This window comes from Danio aesculapii, chromosome 3, assembly GCF_903798145.1.
Source record: "Danio aesculapii chromosome 3, fDanAes4.1, whole genome shotgun sequence".
NCBI classification, from domain to species: domain Eukaryota; kingdom Metazoa; phylum Chordata; class Actinopteri; order Cypriniformes; family Danionidae; genus Danio; species Danio aesculapii.
Genome location: NC_079437.1, coordinates 32,391,106 through 32,411,217, shown reverse-complemented (window position 1 = coordinate 32,411,217; position 20,112 = coordinate 32,391,106). Strand labels below are relative to the sequence as shown.

The 20,112-nt window shown below is 35.4% G+C and overlaps 1 protein-coding gene across 2 annotated transcripts in view; it reads left to right on the top strand.

Moving 5' to 3' along the window:
* rarab (retinoic acid receptor, alpha b) overlaps window positions 1–20,112 on the top strand; it is a 207,892-nt gene that overhangs the window by 82,797 nt on the left and 104,983 nt on the right. For both annotated transcript variants that reach the window (XM_056453742.1, XM_056453741.1), the window contains exon 3: window positions 13,115–13,709. In XM_056453742.1, coding sequence (XP_056309717.1) covers window positions 13,541–13,709 — 169 coding nt within the window. In that variant the 5' untranslated portion in view covers window positions 13,115–13,540. The remainder of the gene's footprint in view (window positions 1–13,114; window positions 13,710–20,112) is intronic.

Genomic DNA, 20,112 nt, shown 5'->3' with positions numbered 1-20,112 from the left:
TGTTATACCAATAAATAAAGTACATTTAACGAATGTTGGTAACCCGTGTAGCCACTGTCATTCATTGTAGAAAAAGAAAATATCGTAGAAGTCAATGGCCATCAGTTACCAATAGGCTAGGAAATGTCAAGGTTTTAAAACCACCAAAATTGTCTGTTATACCATCCCTACAGTATATGTAAGATATTTTATTTATTTATTTATTTATTATTATATATATAAAAATTATATTGTTTGTGTCTGTTCATAGTGCACATTGTGATGTAGATTGGAGAATAATGATCTGATCAGCTTAATTTAAGCATAAATTGTCTAGCGATGCTCATATGCTCAACTAGAAAAAAAGGTGAACTGTTCCTTTAAAACCCATCAGGAAGGTTGCCAGTTCCCTTTATTTTCTTCCACCTCTATTTGCCTTGCAGTATGTTTTTACACACCCTGCTCATTCTTCTTGAAAGGTTGCCAGATGCGCTTACTTTTACTCTCCTTTAATGTGTGGTCTCTTTCCAAGGGCTTTTGGCCTGGCGTTTCTCGCTGCACACTTAAGCGTCCACAGAGGAGTTTTCTCATGGAAGGAGTGCCACTTTACTCTAATATTCCTCCTCTCACACATAGTTTTGTGTCTGACTGTAGAGTTTGGCTGATAGTGTGTGTGTGCGTAGTGGATGTTGGTCCGATTAAGGAGTATTTGTTCAAGGGCGGGTTCTTCCCCAGTGGTTTTGGTTTGTTTGTAGCAAGAAAGTAACCGGCCAGTAGTATGTCATTTTGTAATGCTTTTTTGTCTGTTATTTTTGGTTAGCGATTATGTTGTGACAATGTAATATTGGAAGATTAGTATTAAAGCTAGCTAAACAAATTAGTACTTTTTCTAAAAGTTCTGATATTAATATTAAATTTACATTAGCATTAAGTGATGACAAGGATAACCTAATGGACAAGATACGGTAAATAAGTATAAACAACTTTTTATTTGAATTATATGACTAAAAAAGGGGATAAAACTGTTATATTATATTCAAAAGATTATTTTTATTTAGCCATAGGATTACAGCAATGACATTTACAAATTATTTCTATTTTAAATCACTTTCTGTTCACCAAACAATATACAATTTTATTTTAATACTTTAAATTTACTGTGTCGTTTTTTGCAGGCGGCAGCACAGTGGCTCAGTGGTTAGCACTGTTGCCTCATAGCAAGGAGGTTGCTGGTTTGAGTCCCAGCTGGGCCAGCTGGCATTACTATGTGGAGTTTATATGTTCTCCTCGTGTTTGTGGGGGTTTCCTCTGGGTGCTCCAGTCCAAACACATGCGTTATAGGTGAATTGAATAAACTAAATTGGCCGTAGTGTATGAGTGTGTGTGTGAATGCAAGAGTGTATGGGTGTTTCCCAGTAATAGATTGTGGCTGGAAGGACACCTGCTGCGTAAAAAAGTAAACAGTTATAAAATTAATAGATTATGGAGATGTATATATGCATGCAAACCTGTTGTTATTTAAAAAGTTGGACAGTATATCGTCACCTTAGAATTATAAAGTTCTATCTGCGTTCTGAATGATTTTGAGATATTACGCTTTAAAGTTTTTGCGTTCCATACCGCAAACAGTATGTGTGTAACATTTGTTTTTTTAATAAAAAGTCTTAAAATGTAAACAACAGATAAAAAAACATCACAATGTAAATAAGTTGTCATTTAATAAGAATATGTCAACTCAATTTTGACAAAAATGTCAGATAGAACCTTATAATTCTAAGGTAACGATATATATATACGATATTGTGGCAAATTCATCTTCACGTACACATCATTGTATTTTGTTCAAAATGGTTGGATAGTTTTCATTGCACCAAAGGAGAAAAATGTATATGCTTCTATTCATCACTAGGGCATTATTGGGTAAATTGCCATCTTATATTTGTAACCTTCTTTCATATTATACTTGTAGTTATAGTACACGAAATTCTTATAAATTACATTGAACTGCTCCTAGAGTGTGTATGGAGTTTGGTAGAACAGCGTTTTTCTCCTTTGGCCCTACATTACGGAATGAAATGCAGTGTTATCATGTTAGAAACAATTCCATCTCTAAATATTTTTTAAAATCTTTTGAAGTCTTACCTGGAAGAATCATGTAAATGTTATGTGTAAATTTTAATTTGCGATATTTTATGTGTGTCTAATTTTGTATCTCATACTTTTTGTGCTGTCATTTTGGCCAGGATCCCATGATAGACAAGATGCATACAGTATCTCAAAGGGAAATTCCTGGTTAAATAAAAGAATAAAAAAAAAAAAAACATATGTTAGAATAGTTGGTGGTTCATTTTGCTGTGGCGAGCCCTGATAAATAAGGGATAAAGCCGAAGGAAAATGAATGAATGAATTTTTGCAGGAGTAGTGTTTGACTTATAGTATTTGCATGTAATTAAGTTCAGTTTATTGTTCTTACTGTAGTGAAAGCTTGTAACAGGAACACAGCAAAATAAAGCTTCACTAAAGAGTTATAATAATGTTCCACAATAATACTTACATAATAACATTGAGTCTACCGGTGTTTTATGTTCAGAAACACTTTAAATAATAGACAGTTTCTGACATGTTTGTAAGTGAAACTTTAAATAAGTTGCTAACTATATCCAGCTCTGCGTCTCTTTGAACAGTAAATGCATTTTTGATGGATAATTTGGTTGCAGAGTTATAGTTTGGCATGAAACTGTACCATAAATACTGTTGACAGTTGCAGTCTGTACCAGTGCTGCGGTTTTACTGCCTCTGACATTTAAGTCATTCATTAGTGCAAATGTGTGAGACATGGAGCAATGCCATGGGCTACTACTGAAAGTGAAACGGAAACACTGAGGAGTGTGTCCGCGTGTGTATGTGCGTGTGCGCAATCCCAAAGTAGGTCCACATGTCTCTCCCAGTTATGCCGAAATAGCAAAGGTCAAGGTTCCTGAATCTGAGGTCACAAACCTTGACCTTTTGTTATTGCACGTTTCCTTCAGTCTGCCAGATCCCCTGTTCTCTCACACACAAACTCGGCCTCTGTATTCTCATCATCGCCTCAAGATATGCCATTTTTGTCTCATGTTGTCATCAAAATGTGTCTGTGGTTCAATAGACAACCAAACAGCAAGTTTTAAAGCACTTAAATTGCCATAAATGTGGGTTTTTCATCAGTTATATAGAGTAAAAATGTTAACACACACACACACATAGCATTGCATGAGAATCCCTATGAGTGCTGGTTAAGGCAAGCACTAAAACTTTTATGATGTGAGATTGTGAAGGCACGTTTCTGAAGAGCATATGTGATGAATGAATGATGGCCGAGCATAAATCTGTGCCTGCTTAGTCTCTGTCCATATTTAGAAATGTTAATAATTCTCATTTCCGAGAACTCGATTTCTTAAGAAACATTTCATTAAATTCCGCAGATCATAAATGAGCAAAATGGCCCTAAAACATTTTCATTGTTTTATTTACTTTTTTTACATTTTATTAAGTAAAATGTTTGTAGAATTAAGCAAATTTACATTGGAAGAAAAAAACGTTGCGAATAGTACTAAATAGCAAATGTCTGTGCTCATGAAATAGATTCTTTGTGTAAATCAGAAAGCATATTCAACACTAGCATACAGATTAGCCTCAATGTTAACCATTAAAGCCACATTTACTTTATATTATATTTAACTTTTATAAGAACACTAGCATATAGATTAGCCTATAATTGAGTTACAATAATGGATCTTCGTTATGATATGCATACGTTTTGTTAGGGCTAAGCCTGGTTGTCCGCACTGCTCTGGCTTTTTTTTGCCCACAAAAACATGGTGTTTTAACAGTGCTAAAGAAAAAACCCTGGTGTTCAGTTTCAGTATGGACTAACTGAAAGGCATACTTTTGAAAACAGAGGCGCAGCTCTCCACAATCACTCTGGCTGGTCTTCTGGACTATTGCGTATCATTCCCTAATTCATCAAGCCCTTCTCAAATGACCATTACACAAGCAGTACACTGTAACAACAGTTGCTGGCAAAATATACGTATAGCCAGTGAGCTTGAATGGTCACGTATCATGCTTATTACTGTAGGCTGTATAGTGTACATGGAGATCATTTTTCTAAAATGCAATCAAAATCCCAGGACTATGAAACACCATTTCAGAATGAAGACTCAAGTTTATTTGGCACCTTAAAATTGAATAAAGTGGACATGGATTCTTTTGTTTAATTTACTCCATATGTATTTAAATTCTTAAATTAATTTACATGAAATAAAAAAATAAATGTAAAAATATATGTAAGTTATATAAAATAAAAGGTAGATTTTCAAATAAAAAAATCTATTTTAAAGGACCATGAAACCCCCTCTTTTGGTTCAAGTCTACTTCAGAATTTTTTGAAAAAATGCTCCGAGATGGGTGTGGAGCTCTGGGAGCAGAGGGAGGAGTGGGCGTGGTCGGCAGAGCAAGGAAAAAGAGGGAGCGAACAACTGTTGTCAGTTGGCTTACAAAATGAGACACAAACCGTGAGGAGACGCACAATTTTATAGTTTACAAAGTTTAAATGCAAAGAAATAAACAGTAATTTAATGTCCTGCTACATTTGTTATTCGTAAGTTCATATACACATAACCACAATATGTTATATCAATATAAAGATAATCGTGTTTATATAAACACTATAAATAAGAAGGACTTTTCTCCTTCTCAATCCCTGGGTCTGAATGCAGACACAGTGGATAGCAGTGCAGCAGGTCTCTTTCCCTGTCTATTCCAACTATTATCCCTGCCTTTAATCTGGAGGATTTTAAACATAGACGAACACAGCAGCATGGAGATAGGCAATGTGTCTGAATGGTGAGGAACTCAACTGATGAAAGACAAAGTCCACTATTCTTCAATTCTCGTACAGCTCTGCAGACAAAAATGCTTGCTGCAAACCAACAGCTTTGCTGTATCGGGCCTGACAGCAGCGCGGGGGGAAACATGCAACAAACCCTGTGGATCATGGAAACAAACACATACAACCTGTGCTGTGCGTGGTCTCACCCAGTCATTGGGTCTCACAGCTTGGCAGGTCTACCTTACCTTCGTAAAGCACGTGCTCTCATGAATAATTAAGAAGCAGGGTCTTCTCATAGGATAAGAAATTAATTTCCGCTATGAATAATAATGAGAAACCGACGCGTCATCACTTCACCAGCTGATTCGTGCTTACGTCACCGATTTTGATCCCGCCCTGAAATTATTTTAAACCCCAAAGATGAAATAATAGCTGACAAAAGCTCAAAATTATCCAGTTTTCCCCCATAAATAAAGATGACAGGTGCTAATGTTGTCTTAACTGATGCTCAACAAACACAAATCTGTTAAAACTTCCAAAAAGTATTCAAGGGTGTCTTGAACCTTTAAATGTTTATAAATGGATTCATTTAAATGCTAAATGATCCTTGTTTGTAAATCAAATTGCGTGTGTAGGACTAATTAGTAATGGTACATTTCTGAGTAAGATTTTTAGGTTTGTTCATTCAGTCAGCACAGATAAAATCACATTTGTCACATGAAAGCTTCCATTGCCAGTCTATTGAGTCACGCATTGTCTGACACCATTCATAAGCACATGTGAGACAGTTTTTTTTAAATACATATAATAATCAACATTAAAAAAAAACTTTGTTGACGCTTGCAGATTTATTTGGGTTTTCTGCATAAACTTGGAATATAAATAAAACATCTTGCTCTGTTTAATTGTTATTCTGCAGTTTGAAATGTGTGTATGTGTATATAAATAGAGGACATTGGGATGTTTTGATATGAAACATGAGTTTCTCAGTCTGAGTGTGTGTTTGTCAGTGTTTTGCTGAGCAGTGCATCACCTTTAAGTCTTGCGTGTATGACTTGCATGGGAACTAGAGTGCCTTCACCCACACTTACTTTCATTGTTGCTTTATTTATATGTGCGTGTGTGTGTGTGTTTTATACACTATAGAGAACATAAACACATTGTGCCAGCATCTCAGCTGACGTGTGTTTTGATTCTAGCTGTGTTATTGTATGTGGTCTGTGTTGCATGTTTTTTTTAAATACCCGAGTGCTTGTATCGATTTCCTGATGCGTAGCGGATATGCAAATGTAGTTTCATAATTTAAAAAATATATATATAAATTTTTTTTTATAAGCTGTGCTGATGTTTTTCCTCATGAGACATGATGTTTAATTGGAATGTAATAACATACAGCATATTGTTCAAATGTTTAGCATGAGTAAGGTTTCTTGCTATTGTTAATGTTAATTGTTCTTACTAACTTTAGGTGATATAGCATCTAGATTAGCTTTAAAATTAACACATCTAGACTGAGACCTACAAATTTGCTACTGTATCTGCTAACTTTCTGGAGAACATTAAAAATATATGTGGATTAGCAAAGCTAACAGACAATGACTAAGTACCATATTTACTTCATATTGTATCTGCTAACTCTAAGGGGAAAACCTGTTCTAACTGGTTATGTGCTGGTCTCAAGCACATGACCAGCAAAGAACCAGCTTAAACTAGCTCATGATCACTAAGAACTATATCTTAAACCAGCCACCATTCAGCATTAGCCTTGAAGCTAACAAATATGGCCTGAAAAGTAAATTCATATCATATCCGTTTCATCTTTTTAGAGAACACTAGCATGTTAGCTTCTAAGCTAACAGGCATGGACTGAAACCTAAATTTACTGTACTTCATAATTAATCTGCAATCTTTTAGGCGTACGCTAGCATATAGATTAGCCTAAAAGCTAACAGACACGGACTATAAGCTAAGTTTATTTCATATAATTTCTGCTAAACTTTAGATTAGATGAATACTACAATATAGATTAGCCTCACAGCTAACATACATGAACTGTAATATAAATGCACTTCATATCTGTTAATGTTTAATAGAACACTAGCATATTAGCTTGACATGGGCTAAAACATAAATTGACTTATTACTTGTCATAAATCTAATACCATCCTTTGAGGTTATGATTAAAACCGATTTAACCACCTTACCAAAGCATTTCACCCAAAACTCTTTCATTATTCTCTCTCTCTTTCATACAAATACATGAGTTCCCTAATCTCTCTTTATCACACATTCTCACACACTCTCTGGCATTGAATTAGTTTGAATTAGTGAGTTCATTGCTATGTAAAGGGGACCAGTGGGGTTTAACCTACTTAGTACGCCGTTTAATAATGTATGAGTGAGATTCGAGAGCCGTGTGCAGCACAATAAGGTGTCTTCACTTGCTCTTTTTCAGCTTTGATCTCTCCCTCTTGCTGCCTTCTTCTTTCTCTACTTTTCTCTCTGCATTTTCTCATTCTTGCTTCGAGCTCTATCTCGAGCGCTTCCCCCATGATGCTCCGCGTGCCTTTGGGGAGATTCATAATCCATATTCCATGTGGGATGATATTTGAATTAGATTTATTTGTGCGGTTTTTCATATCTGCGTAGAAGGTCGAAAAATAGATGCGCCAAGTTGTTGGGAAAGATGAGAGATACAGTAATTCAAAAGAACCTGGAAAGTAAAGATAGACGGACGCTATAACATGGTGAAGAAGCTGTAAAAGAAAAAGATGTTGATTACAGATAAACCGAATTCTTGATTTTCTCAAACTAGTTTTGTCAAGGATTTTGGCATTTCAATATGTATTGGTTCTGAAATGCTTACAATGAAAGAATATTACTTTTGTGCAGGATTATTCTACTGTGTTTCAGGACAACACAGTTAAATTATAAGTGATGTTTTATCGGTTTAAACACTAAACACATGACAGAGTATAGAACTCTATACACGCATGTTGTTTTTGCATCTCTTTCTCTCTCAGTGCACACATGCTGAGTTCTCCACATGATCTTGCGCTTCAGTGAATAGGGTAAATATGTGTCAAATAACATCAAAATAATAGTCTTTTAAACACAATACCCATATTTAAACAAATCAAATTAAACAGATAAGGAAGAAAATTCTTAAAGCGACAGTAGTCATTAACATTAATCAATTACAAAAGACACACAGTGATAAACTTTATAAAAGTGTGGCAAGTACACTGAAAAAAAAATGGTTCATTGCAAATTGTTGCAAACAATTTATATGGTCTGAATTTAAACAAACAAATTAAGTTAAACATTACTAAATTTAATCTGTTTGTTTAAATTCAGACCATATAAATTGCTTACAACCACTTACCTTATTTTTTTGTGTATTCTTCTGTCATAATGAAATTGAATTTGAGTTTAAATGAAGAATTATACAATCTGTTGGCATTCTACATGATCTAAATATTTATTTTACATTATATTTATTATTTTGCAGCTGGGCCGGTGAAAATTTTCATTTTGAAATGAAAAAACTCTTAACATGGGTAAAAGTTGTTGTGTGATTGACAACAACTACACATTAAACAATAATTAGCCCATGTTATATATACTTAAGTACTTCTCAAATTTTTACCATCTCATATTCTGTCTAATTGCAGTTTTGTCAGTCAGCCCTCATTAAAACTGCATCTATTATATATGGGACGGATAATCCTATGTTACAGTAGACAAAGCAGACAGTTTTTTTACAAGCAGTGGTACACAAGACATATAGAAGATTGGATAAGATATGCTCTTTAAAATTGATTGATATACAGTGCTCAGCATAAATAAATACACCTCTCGCAAATCTATGATTTAAATTAATATTTATCTATAGGAATCTATACAATATTATATTTGTGCATATACATTAGTTTAGTCAGTACGTATGCCAAATCTGGAGTTTATCTAACAAAATCTTAAGATAACAGTCCAAAAACTAGTACACCCAAATTTATATGTTATAGAAAAAATATTAAATACAATTTTAAAAAAGAGGAAAAATCAAGAGAAGTGAATTGATTAAAATTTTTTTTAGAAATTTTCAATATTTTGCTTGAATTTAATTGTATCATCTTTCAATTTCTAAATATTTTTGGTGACTAAAATATAATTTTAATAAATATTTCTGTTTAATAAATCTGTTTGGTTAAAATGCACTAAAATACATTGTCTATATTCACTGAGAAATGGATTAAAATATTCATTCAAAATGGGCTGTACTCAATTATTCTGAGCACATTAAGTACAACATAGCAAATATCAAGTGTTTATATTATACGACTAATGAAAGCTGTATCATACTATATGCCTCATGCTAACAGCTAAGATAACTTATAAACTTTTCTACAAGACGTATTAAAATATTTCTGTTAGAATTTAGTTTTACTTTAGTTACTTTCATCAATTGGTGAAGTTTGCACCTCACCACAGGCTTGCTTGGTTTGGGACTTGTGGAGCTGCCCATCGATGGATTTGCTCTTCAGTGTTTGGACTTTCTTCAGTGAAACCACACTTAACTGAACTAAACTGAACTTAAACTCTGAAAACTGGACTGACACAGTTTAAATTTACTAAAACTTTCATGTTAAGCTGCTTGCTTTGACACAATCTACATTGTAAACGTGCTATAGAAATAAACATGCATTGAATTGTAATTTAAAAACTTTTGGAAATCATTTTGGCTAACTACAGTTATTTTTACAAATGAATATACAAACAAGTTAAAACAAAATCACTTTGCTTGTGGTTACTTTAATTAGGGACTTTTCAATTGTCAAGTCTTAATAAATTTAGTTTAAGCAAATAATTATCATATATTAGCTTTTTTTTGCAGTTGTCGCTATTACAACCAACCACATTTTACAATATTTTTCAACATTTGTACATTCGTGTTCACATAAGTTACATCAATGCATACCCTCTACAGTAATTATCCTTAAGAAATGTAACTCTGGCAAATGCAGAAATGAAGACATGCGTAAATATTTGAGTGTGTGTGACTGCACCATGGTATCTGAAATGGTATCAAGTGTATTTTAGGGTACTGTACCGAAGTTGGAAATTTCGGTATCGTGACAACACTACTTCAAACAGTGTTTTTCCTCTCCTCCTCACAGTTCGTGCTCTCACATTTGCAGGTTATGCCCAGATAGATAGTGTTAATGAGGGATTCTGACAGACGGTCTGTGTGAAGATCCTGCTCCGCGATCCTGAGGGATTTCTACAGTTAACAAGCTCACTGGGGAAGACCTTGGCAGCCTTTTCCCACGCTGTCAAGCCGGGTTCAGTGCTGAAGAACAGGCCTCGAGTGTTAAAATTGCAGTCTTCCCCTCTTTCTTCCTCTAATTTCTCAGTTTATTTACACCCAGTCTGAGGTATGGTGTCAATCTGGATGCATTGTGGTGCTCCAGATGTCTCTGCTAAGCCGTAAGAATATAGAACACATTCCTCTGGTTAATAAGAGTGGAATTCAGCAATCAATGTGTCTATCTGTGTGTGGTCTGTTGTGTATGACACTCTATAATATGGGTTACATGTTTTTCAGTGGCTGATAACAATAACTAGAATGCAGACATGACAGATTTTTCCAGGCTAATCTCACAAGGAAACCCAACCATTTTAGATATTGTCTGAAAAGGGCTAATTTATAGGAATTCATATGGTTTAATTTGTATAAAAGCGTATGATGTCATGTCCCACCCTTAACCTTACCCTTCATTAGGTCAAACTCGATGAATGGGATTGTAGAAATTAGCCACTAAATAAAACAGTTTGAATTGCTTTGAGATTGCGTTTTTCTGTGAATGATCTGTATGTATGACAAGAGCTACTACACTTGGCAATTCTTCTCGAGAACAGTGTTGGGGAAACGCATTACAAGTAACGCGAGTTATGTAATAGTATTTCTTTTCTTAGTAATGAGTAAAGTAGCGCATTACTTAAAAAAAATTAAGTTATAATATTTGAGTTACTTTTGTATATTTTTTTATTTATTTTTTATTTTTTTTACGTTTTCTGAAATAAAATTAGTGTAATCACGTTGAATCAAACTCAGTGAGAATATGAACTCTCCGCAAGAACAGACAAAAGCAAAGATGGCAGAGCCTGACATTTCTGTGATGGAAATATTCTCATTATTTTGAACTTGAAATTGTCTTAATGAACAGTGATTTTACTGAACTAATAAGAAAAAACAAGTGAAACAAAAACACATTGCTTTAAACTTTCAATAATCTGTATATACGGCATATAGTGTCAGGAAGTCCTCTGAAGGTAATATTATTCAAATTTTTTTAATTAGTTTTTTTTAAAGGTAATTGAAGATTATACAGTGTGTTGTTAAATGCAGGGCTCATCTATTTAAAAAAGAGAAAATTACCCTGCAAGTTCTGAAAGAGATCAAGCCTCAGCAAAGGAAGAATAACGCAAAAGTAACTTAAAACTAATGTAGCGCATTACTTTCCATAAAAAGTAACTAAGTAGTGCAACTAATTACTTTTTTGGGGAGTAACTCAATATTGTAATGCAATACTTTCAAAATTAACTTTCCCTAACACTTCCTGAGAACATCAGTTCATTTTTATGAACATGTACAGTGCTCAGCATATTTGAGTACACCCCATTTTGAAAATGAATATAGTCGATGTATTTTGGTGCATTTAAACAAAACAGATTTATTGAACAGAAATATTTATTAAAATAATATTTTAGTCACCAAACATATGTAGAAATTGAAAGATAATACAATTAAATTCAAGCTAAATATTGCAAAAAAAAATTACAACCTACAAAGTTTCAACATTTTTAAATTTCTTGATTATTTCTCTTTTTTAAATTTGTATTTAATATTTTCTATAACATATACATTTGGGTGTACTAGTTTTTAGACTGTTTTCATAAGTTATTTTGTTAGATAAGCTCCAGATTTGGCTTCAGTACTGACTAAACTAATGTATATGCACAAATATAATATTGTAGAGCTTCCTATTAAAATATGAATTTAAAAGATAGATTTGTGAGGCTTGTGCTCACATATGCTGAGCACTGTATGGGTTTGGGATGTAACATGAATTTGAATTGAAACCTTCAGTGTGAGGCCTTTAGATCGGTATGCATTACAAACTGAATGATTTGAATTATAGAAATAATGTCATGGTGTAGACCAGTGGTTTCCAGTTCTGATCCTCAGGACCCCCTGCCCTGAACATTTTGTATGTCTATCTTATTTGACAAACAAGGATCAGTTCATGAATTTCTCTGTTTACGAGCTGATTACCTGAATCAGGTAGTTTAAGTAAGGATGACATACAAAATGTGTGGGAACCACTGGTGTAGACAACATGTTCATCACAAGTGTTTTCAGTATTAATTATAACCGAAAATCTTCAGCAGCAAATCAGTATTATAATGATTTTTGACACATCTTGTGACACTACTGGAGTAAAAATGCTGGAAATTCTGCTTTATCACATGAATGTGGTGAATTAAATATAATTATAAATATAAATATGTGAATATTTAAAGATGTGAAAAAAATGCAAATGAGAAATTAATGCAGAAAATGTACTGATATTTACTAATATTTGAAGAAAATGCATTGACAAGTCAACTGCTCCAAGGAAGAGTGGCATACTATAACCAAAGAGCATGGAATCACCAAGAGGCAACACTCTAGTGCGATGTGGGGAACAGCCACTAGATGCCGCGGTGGCCATTTTGAAATAAAAATTACAATAGAGCAACAGCATATTATAAGTCTGTAACATAAACTGTTAAAAGAGCTCATGATTGTGATAGTAAGTGTTGTATTGTCGTCTTTCAGGTTGTATCTCAGCTTTATTGCACTTTTTAAAAAAATAAATTTTAAAAAGCAGCTGCTTGCCATCGCGACAGCAATAAGATCCAATGGACGGCCGATCGCATTCACTCCAAAGTGGCGGAATCGCAGGGATGTTGCTGGACGTTGCTGTTGCAATGGAACGTTCTCTTGAGTGTCGCCTCTTGGTCATTCTAAGCTCTTTGCTGTAGCACTGTCACACTATGTATGTGTTGTTATCATTTAAACTGCATATGTAATCAAACATCTATAATTTATTATCATTTAAATCAGATCTGTTTAAAATACATGTACAAAAACACATATGACAACTAAAACATCCTCTTTTTATGTCCCTCTCTATTGTTTTTTTATTCTGTCTTTCCTAGGTCAAAGTGTTGGACTGACTCGCTCTGACAGGTTTGATCCAAGAGCATTCTGTGACCTCCGGAGCACTGGTCCTCGTTTCCTCTTGCGTCACATCATCCCTGTACATCCTCCTGAAACTGGCTGCACTGGAGTGAACACTGACCATCAAACAGGAATATATTACCTCCAAGAGAACTTCAGGATCCTATTCAGAGAGTTACATACACTGTAAACTCTGGGCCATACACTGTGAACAAATGGCATCATAACCACTCACACGCACCAGTCATTAGTCTTACAGCTGCCAGAGTAAGCACCCGCACTGACCAACACAGGCAAAGCGCTCCTAGCTGGATTAATCAAAGCTCATGATGGGACAGTAGAGATTGGGCATTACGGATAGCCTGCACAGAGGTCTGGGACTCAGTGTTGTGTCTGAGCGTGCCATGTCTGGAAACGGCAACCCTTGCCCCAGTCCCGGAGGGTTGGGCACCCCTCTGGGGGGCTTCTCTATGCCGCACTACCCTTACTTCTTTCCACATATGCTTGGAGGACTCTCTCCGCCAGCGCTTCCAGGGCTTCCTGTCAGTGGATACAGCACTCCATCTCCAGCAAGTGAGTTCCCCTGTTTTTTCCCTGCTATGAAACATCTGCAGTGTTTATTGTGTGTTATTGCTAGGACCACACAGAATCTGTGTGTGCAGAATTTTGCAGATTTCTGCTGATTTTTATGCCATCATTGATTCTGTTTATTTACTTGTGTGTTTATAACAAGTTAATGTGTGTAAATTTATATTTATTCAGTTTTTAAGTTAATTTCAGTATAATTATTGACTAGTATGAAAATATTCATATGATTTATTTACAATTTATTTACAGTTTGTAAAGTAATATTTTTCTATCTTTTAATTGATCTATTATATGAGAGACTTGCTTAGTTTACCAGATAAAGTGGATCTAATTGGATTTGCATTGTAAACATTAAAAAAGTAAAAAATGTATTATTTTTTCATTTCATGCAGTATATTAAGGTTTTAGTTATTATGCTCCCAAAATCATTCCATGTAAATCTGCAGGTTTTTAACAAAATTCTGTCTGACCCTTGTTATTGCTCTTACCTGATCCATTTAGGTCTAAAGCATTGAAGAATGCATTGAACCATAGTATATATTTTTCCTATTATTGATTCAGTGGACAATGGTTGCAGGTTTTCAGCATTTTTAAAAGTATCTTCTTTTGTGTTCAACAGAATAAAGAAACTCATAGAGGTTTGAAAGCATTTGAGGGTGGTTAAATAGTAAGGAAAAATACTATTAAATAAAAGAATAGGGCTGGGCGATTAATTGAAAAGTAATCGAAATCAACTTTCAGGACCTATAATTGAGCTGATTTTTCCAGAACAATTTTTTAATTACTTTCCCTAGCATAGGGTCACATGACCCTGCTCTGTTAGCCACAATTTGCATCCACATCGGATCTGGTCAATCAGGACAATGGACCCGTTCTTGAGCCTTACTTTGTACTACATGGACAATGATTGGAAGCTGCGCCACAGATGCCTTGAGTTGGCATATTATCCATTACATTGAAATTATTATTTACATTAAAAAAATTGTTTTCATGTGTAAAAAATGCACAGTTTAAAATATAATTTACAGGATATGCAAGATTTATTTTTTTAGAAGAGATACTGCTTATTTTCTAATTTTAATATGGAAAAACACTGAAAATAATTAATTTTGTTCCCAAAATAAAAATTATTTTCACTTTTTTTGAAAGTGAAGTTTGTTTTAGGCAATGTGTGGTTTAATTTCCTGTGTTCAACGTTGATGTTCAATAAATAATTACAGGTAGTAGATAGTGTGTGTTTCCTTCAATTATTATAGTAAAATATAGTAAAGCACCCTTCATTCAAATTTGCTATACAAAACTTGTCAGTAAACAATGAAGGAAAAATAAAAAAACAATAAAATAATCATTCATTAATCGTAATGTTTAGAGATTTTGGTTTTAGGCCAAATCGCCCAGCACTATAATATAATAATAATTACTGATAAATAATAATATAAAAATCTCTATGCACGATAATAACTGTATCTGTCATTGTATTTTTTTTTGCTTTGATTATTCGTGTTGTTTAAAATTTGATTTAGATTAAAGCATGTGCTAAGAGGTTAAATGTAATGACCTGTAAAAGTAATAGACATTTTAAATATACATTTGACCACCCTTAAACTTGTGATGCATGATTGCGCAAGCACATTGTGTGAAAAAATCTGAAACCGGTAGATATAGCTGACCGTTGTACACTAAGTATTTAAAAGGTGTTTGAATGGCCATGTAATCTAAAAGAATAGTCAAATTAGACTCACACAGTAATGACCTTTCATGATCATATATTTATCATCTAGGAATACAAACTTATTACAGCTTTATTTTAAAAACGTGTTAAACACCCATGAGTCTACAAAGTGGCACAAATGGATTTGCTATTTAAACAACGTGGCAGAAGACGGGAAAATCAAGGTTGTGCTGGTCTGAAAATAGCAACACGTCTTGGAAACACATCTTGCGCCTTGTTGCGCTGGGTGTATGATAGGGCCCTAAAGCAGGTCACACACTGGATGCGCCACTCAGCGCCGCGACACGGCACGCACATGACAGTTGGAAGTATCGCACACCAGACGCGCACATTTGCATGTTAGTTAAAATGAAACTATTCAAATGGTGCTCTGTGGCGCGGCAGAAATGCGAACAGTGTCCTAAGTCATGGCTGGGCACTGCAGATAGCCGCCGACTTGCGGCATCGGTGTGTGTACCCTGATAGAAACCTGTTTAGAATTCTGAAATGCATGCTTCTGATGTGTGACCCCCTTAAGTGTTTAAAAGACCCTTTTTTTTATAAAAGAGGTGTTTGGATATGTAATCTAAAAGAATAGTCAAATTAGACTCATACAGTAATGACCTTTCATGATTATCTATTTATCATCTAGGAATACAAACTTATCACAGCTTTATTTTAAAAACGTGTTTTCTTTGAGGATCATGTTTGTTGAAATAGCCCATCAGAGGTTACTTTAGGTCAGAATCCGCTCATTATCCCTCAAAACACTGAAGGTTTGATTAATGAGATGTAATTGAATTAAATACATGAATTTGGTTCACTGAATCACTGAAGCATGCATACACTTTGTTTTACACAAACTACTGAAAAAGTCGCTGTGGTATAACTGGTGTTTGGTATTTATTGTACAAAACCTATATAAATAAATGTGAGGTGAGAGTCCAATTGCAGAGCATGATTGCATATCTTGTGTAAAAGGATGCTTGAACTGCTGCCGTTTCATTATTTTGTTATTGAGAGGAAAATGCACAGCAGACATTACCTTATCTTAATCTTGTTCTTATCAGCATCAGGATGTTGACTAACAGTAAACCACTAGTCAAGGGTTACAAACTTCGTCTTATCCCTAAATGTAGAGCAAAATATCAACCAATTAATTTAGCAGTTGTCAAATGAAGTGTTCTATATGGTTTCATTTCTTAATTTTTGGATGGAGTGTCCATTTATGATTTTACAGGTCTGCTTACTACAGTGTGAATCAGTTCCTGCAGATGTGGTTACTGCTCTTGCTGTGTGTGTTTTACAATTTACCCACTGACCACATTAAGCCTCGGGAGGTCCTTGATTAAATGCTGTTGGAGCCCAGCTTTAATTTTTCAACAACCACCACGGGACAGTTTTAAAATCGCGTCCTCAAAGAGAGTCTTTGAAATTTGCCTCTTTTCTATCTTCTGAAAATCTCTTTCAGCCAAGCCTTGTGCATGAATAAATGTATGAAATACACTCTGGATCAATATGTTAGAGTGGTTGACTATTTGAAGTCTTTGGTTCATTGTTGCTTTGGTTCTGGCAGATGTCTTTAAGCTCTGTTCCGCTAACATGGATTGAATTTGTTTATACACATGATCCTGCTGTTTCCAGCCCTTGATGTGCTGGATCTCATTGGTTTATTCAGGTTATCTCTGCTGTCTGTTGTTTGACCTGTTCTGCGCTTTGAGGTGCAGAAACCACTGGAATGTTCCTGGGCAAAAGTAAGATGCCATGGTGCCCTCAGTGCCTGGGGTTATGAACGTCCTGGTGTGAACTGGAACTGCGTGTCTGTTAGCTCGGGTCTGTTTGTGCATGAATGTTTGCATGTGAGCACTTGATTATTACTGAATGAAACATAAAAACGTCTGGGTTCCTCGTAGGTGCTGTAAAATAATCAGTTGTAGGGTGGGGCTATACATTGTTTTTTTGGGTTTTTTTTTCGTTTGAGTTTTATCTCTATTTTATTATTTTGTATTTAATATAGCTTAAATGAAATATGTGAAAGGTTGAATGAAAGATTTCATAGGTTGAATTCTTTTTGTGGTGCTTTCAAAATGTTGCTGTATGTTTGTGTCTCAACCACTGCCACCTGTTTGTCTTAACCACTGTCAGCTAAACCAATGGAATTTTAAGTTTGGGTCAGGACTGTAGGTGGGACATACCTGGACTTGTTTGAGAGGAACCAAATTGAGTGATTACTAAAATCAGTGTATCAGATTTTTACTAATTTACTGAAAATGACTGTTTTGCTTAGAACCGACTCGAAGAAATGAAACAAACTGTTATGTCTCATTTGCTATAAAACAACCCTTTTAAGTAACGATGCTGATCGCTAAGTTGTTAAATGATTTGTTTTGAAACTGACTGTTGAAATTTTAGATTTTTGCTCATTCATTCATTTTCCTTTGGCTTAGTTCCTTTATTCATTATGTATCACCACAGCGAAATTAACCGCCAACTTATCCAGCATATGCTTTACACAGCCGATGTCCTTCCAGCTGCAACCCAGTACTGGGAAACATCCATACACACTCATTCACACACATACACTACGGACAATTTAGTTTATTCAATTCACCTATATAGCACATATCTTTGGACTGTGGGGAAAACCACGCAAACACGGGGAGAACATGCAAACTCCACTCAGAAAAGCCAACTGGCCCAGCCGGGACTCGAACCAGTGACCTTCATGCTTGTGAGGTGACAGTGCTAACCACTGCGCCACTGTGTCCCCATATTTTTGCTCACACTATTTTAAAAAATGTCATTTTGAATGAAGACACTAATGACTGAAGTTGATATGTTTTGATTTTTGAAAATGATGGTTTTAATTGTTTCAGGAAACACTGGAGTACTTTTTTGTGTGATTTGTGTGTGTTGAGCATCAGTTACGACAACGTTAACAATTCAATTCAATTCAATTCAATTCACCTTTATTTGTATAGCGCTTATACAATGTAGATTGTGTCAAAGCAGCTTCACATAAAAGGTCATAGTAAATAGGAACAGTGTAGTTCAGTTTGTAGTGTTTAAGTTCAGTTCAGTTTAGCTCAGTTCAGTGTGGTTTAATAATCACTACTGAGAGTCCAAACACTGAAGAGCAAATCCATCGATGCGCAGCTCTACAGATCCTGAACCATGCAAGCTAGTGGCGACAGCGGAGAGGGAAAAAAAACTTCACTAAAGGCGGAAGTGAAGAAAAAAAACCTTGAGAGAAACCAGGCTCAGTTGGGCACGACCATTTTAATTTCTCCGCTGGCCAAACGTCTTGTGCAGAGCTGCAGTCTCAGTGGCGGAGGCTGGAAGCTGGCCTCAGCGAAGACTCGTCTGTCTCTGGAGCGTCACAGGACCTCACCTGTCAGCTTTAGTTGTGTGGAAAACTGAAACTGACATGGGGTGCCCGTGGCACCCCATGGAGAATTGGACAGTGGCAGACTTTCTTTTATCAGTTGAATTTGTTACCATCCAGACACATTGCCTATATCCGTGCTGCTGTGTTCGCCCAAGTTTTAAAGTCCTCCGGATTACTGGCAGATTAGGAAAGAGGCCTGCTGCACTGCTCCACTGTGTCTGTATTCAGACCCAGGGATTGAGGAGAGAAGTTTTTCCGCTCTTTTTTCCCCTGCTCTGCTGGCCACGCCCACTCCTCCCATCATGCGCATTACAAAGCTTTTTTTTTTTTTGAGGTAGACTTGAACTGAAAGAGAGGGGTTTCATCGCCCTTTAATGAAACTCATACACAAACTCATGTTGTTTGTGTATTTTTGATGCTGCTTTTAAAATTGAATTGAAAAATTGAATTGAAAAATGATGCAAAATCACTGAAATCAAAGTTTTGAATCGATGACCATTTGAATCTTATGCCATTTTACTAATATTGTTAAATAAAACTGCCAATTTGAGTAGATGCACAGTAATAAAGCACTGAAAAGTTTCAACATTACTGTTGTGTATCTCAAAACTATTCTATGGCACTGACATATTTTTTTGTTTATGTCACTGCAAGTTATTTTTAGTTATAACAGCTCATGCATTTTAGTCCAGGGTTACCTAGGAGTCTAGGATAGTCTAGGAGCTCTGAAATCGGGCGATATTGTTATAGCCTTTAAAAATTAAAAAAAAAAAAAATGTGAATTCAGTATTTTACAAAGTAATTTTATTTCACATAAAATCATTTAAATGAATATAAAAATATTGCCAAACAAGAATGTGATGATTAAGACGCACAGAAGAAAGATTTCTAGTCTTTTCTTCATCTCCGGTTGGATCTTTCCAGTCAAGCCTGCAGAAGGGAAGAGTTCTGGTGTTGTTTAGTGATATTGGCGAAGACGTTCCTGTCCTCTTCGCACCCTGCAGATGACAGTTCGCAATATTTTGACTGTGAGTGGGAGCTCATCTCCAGTGTGATTCGCAACTGGTGCGGTGTCTGCTGGCATCCGCCGTGGGCAGTCAGTCAGCGGCAGCTCCCTCCTCCTGGGCCTGGAGATATTAATGTTCCTCTCTGCATAGTGCTATATGACAAACACTCTGACGCTCTCGGGGGCTAATTATTACACACCCCCTGCTGACTTGCGGAAAGACGCCGCACGCTGTCAGGCCAGAAGAGGTGCGCTGCAAATATTTGGTGCCCCATGTGAGAAA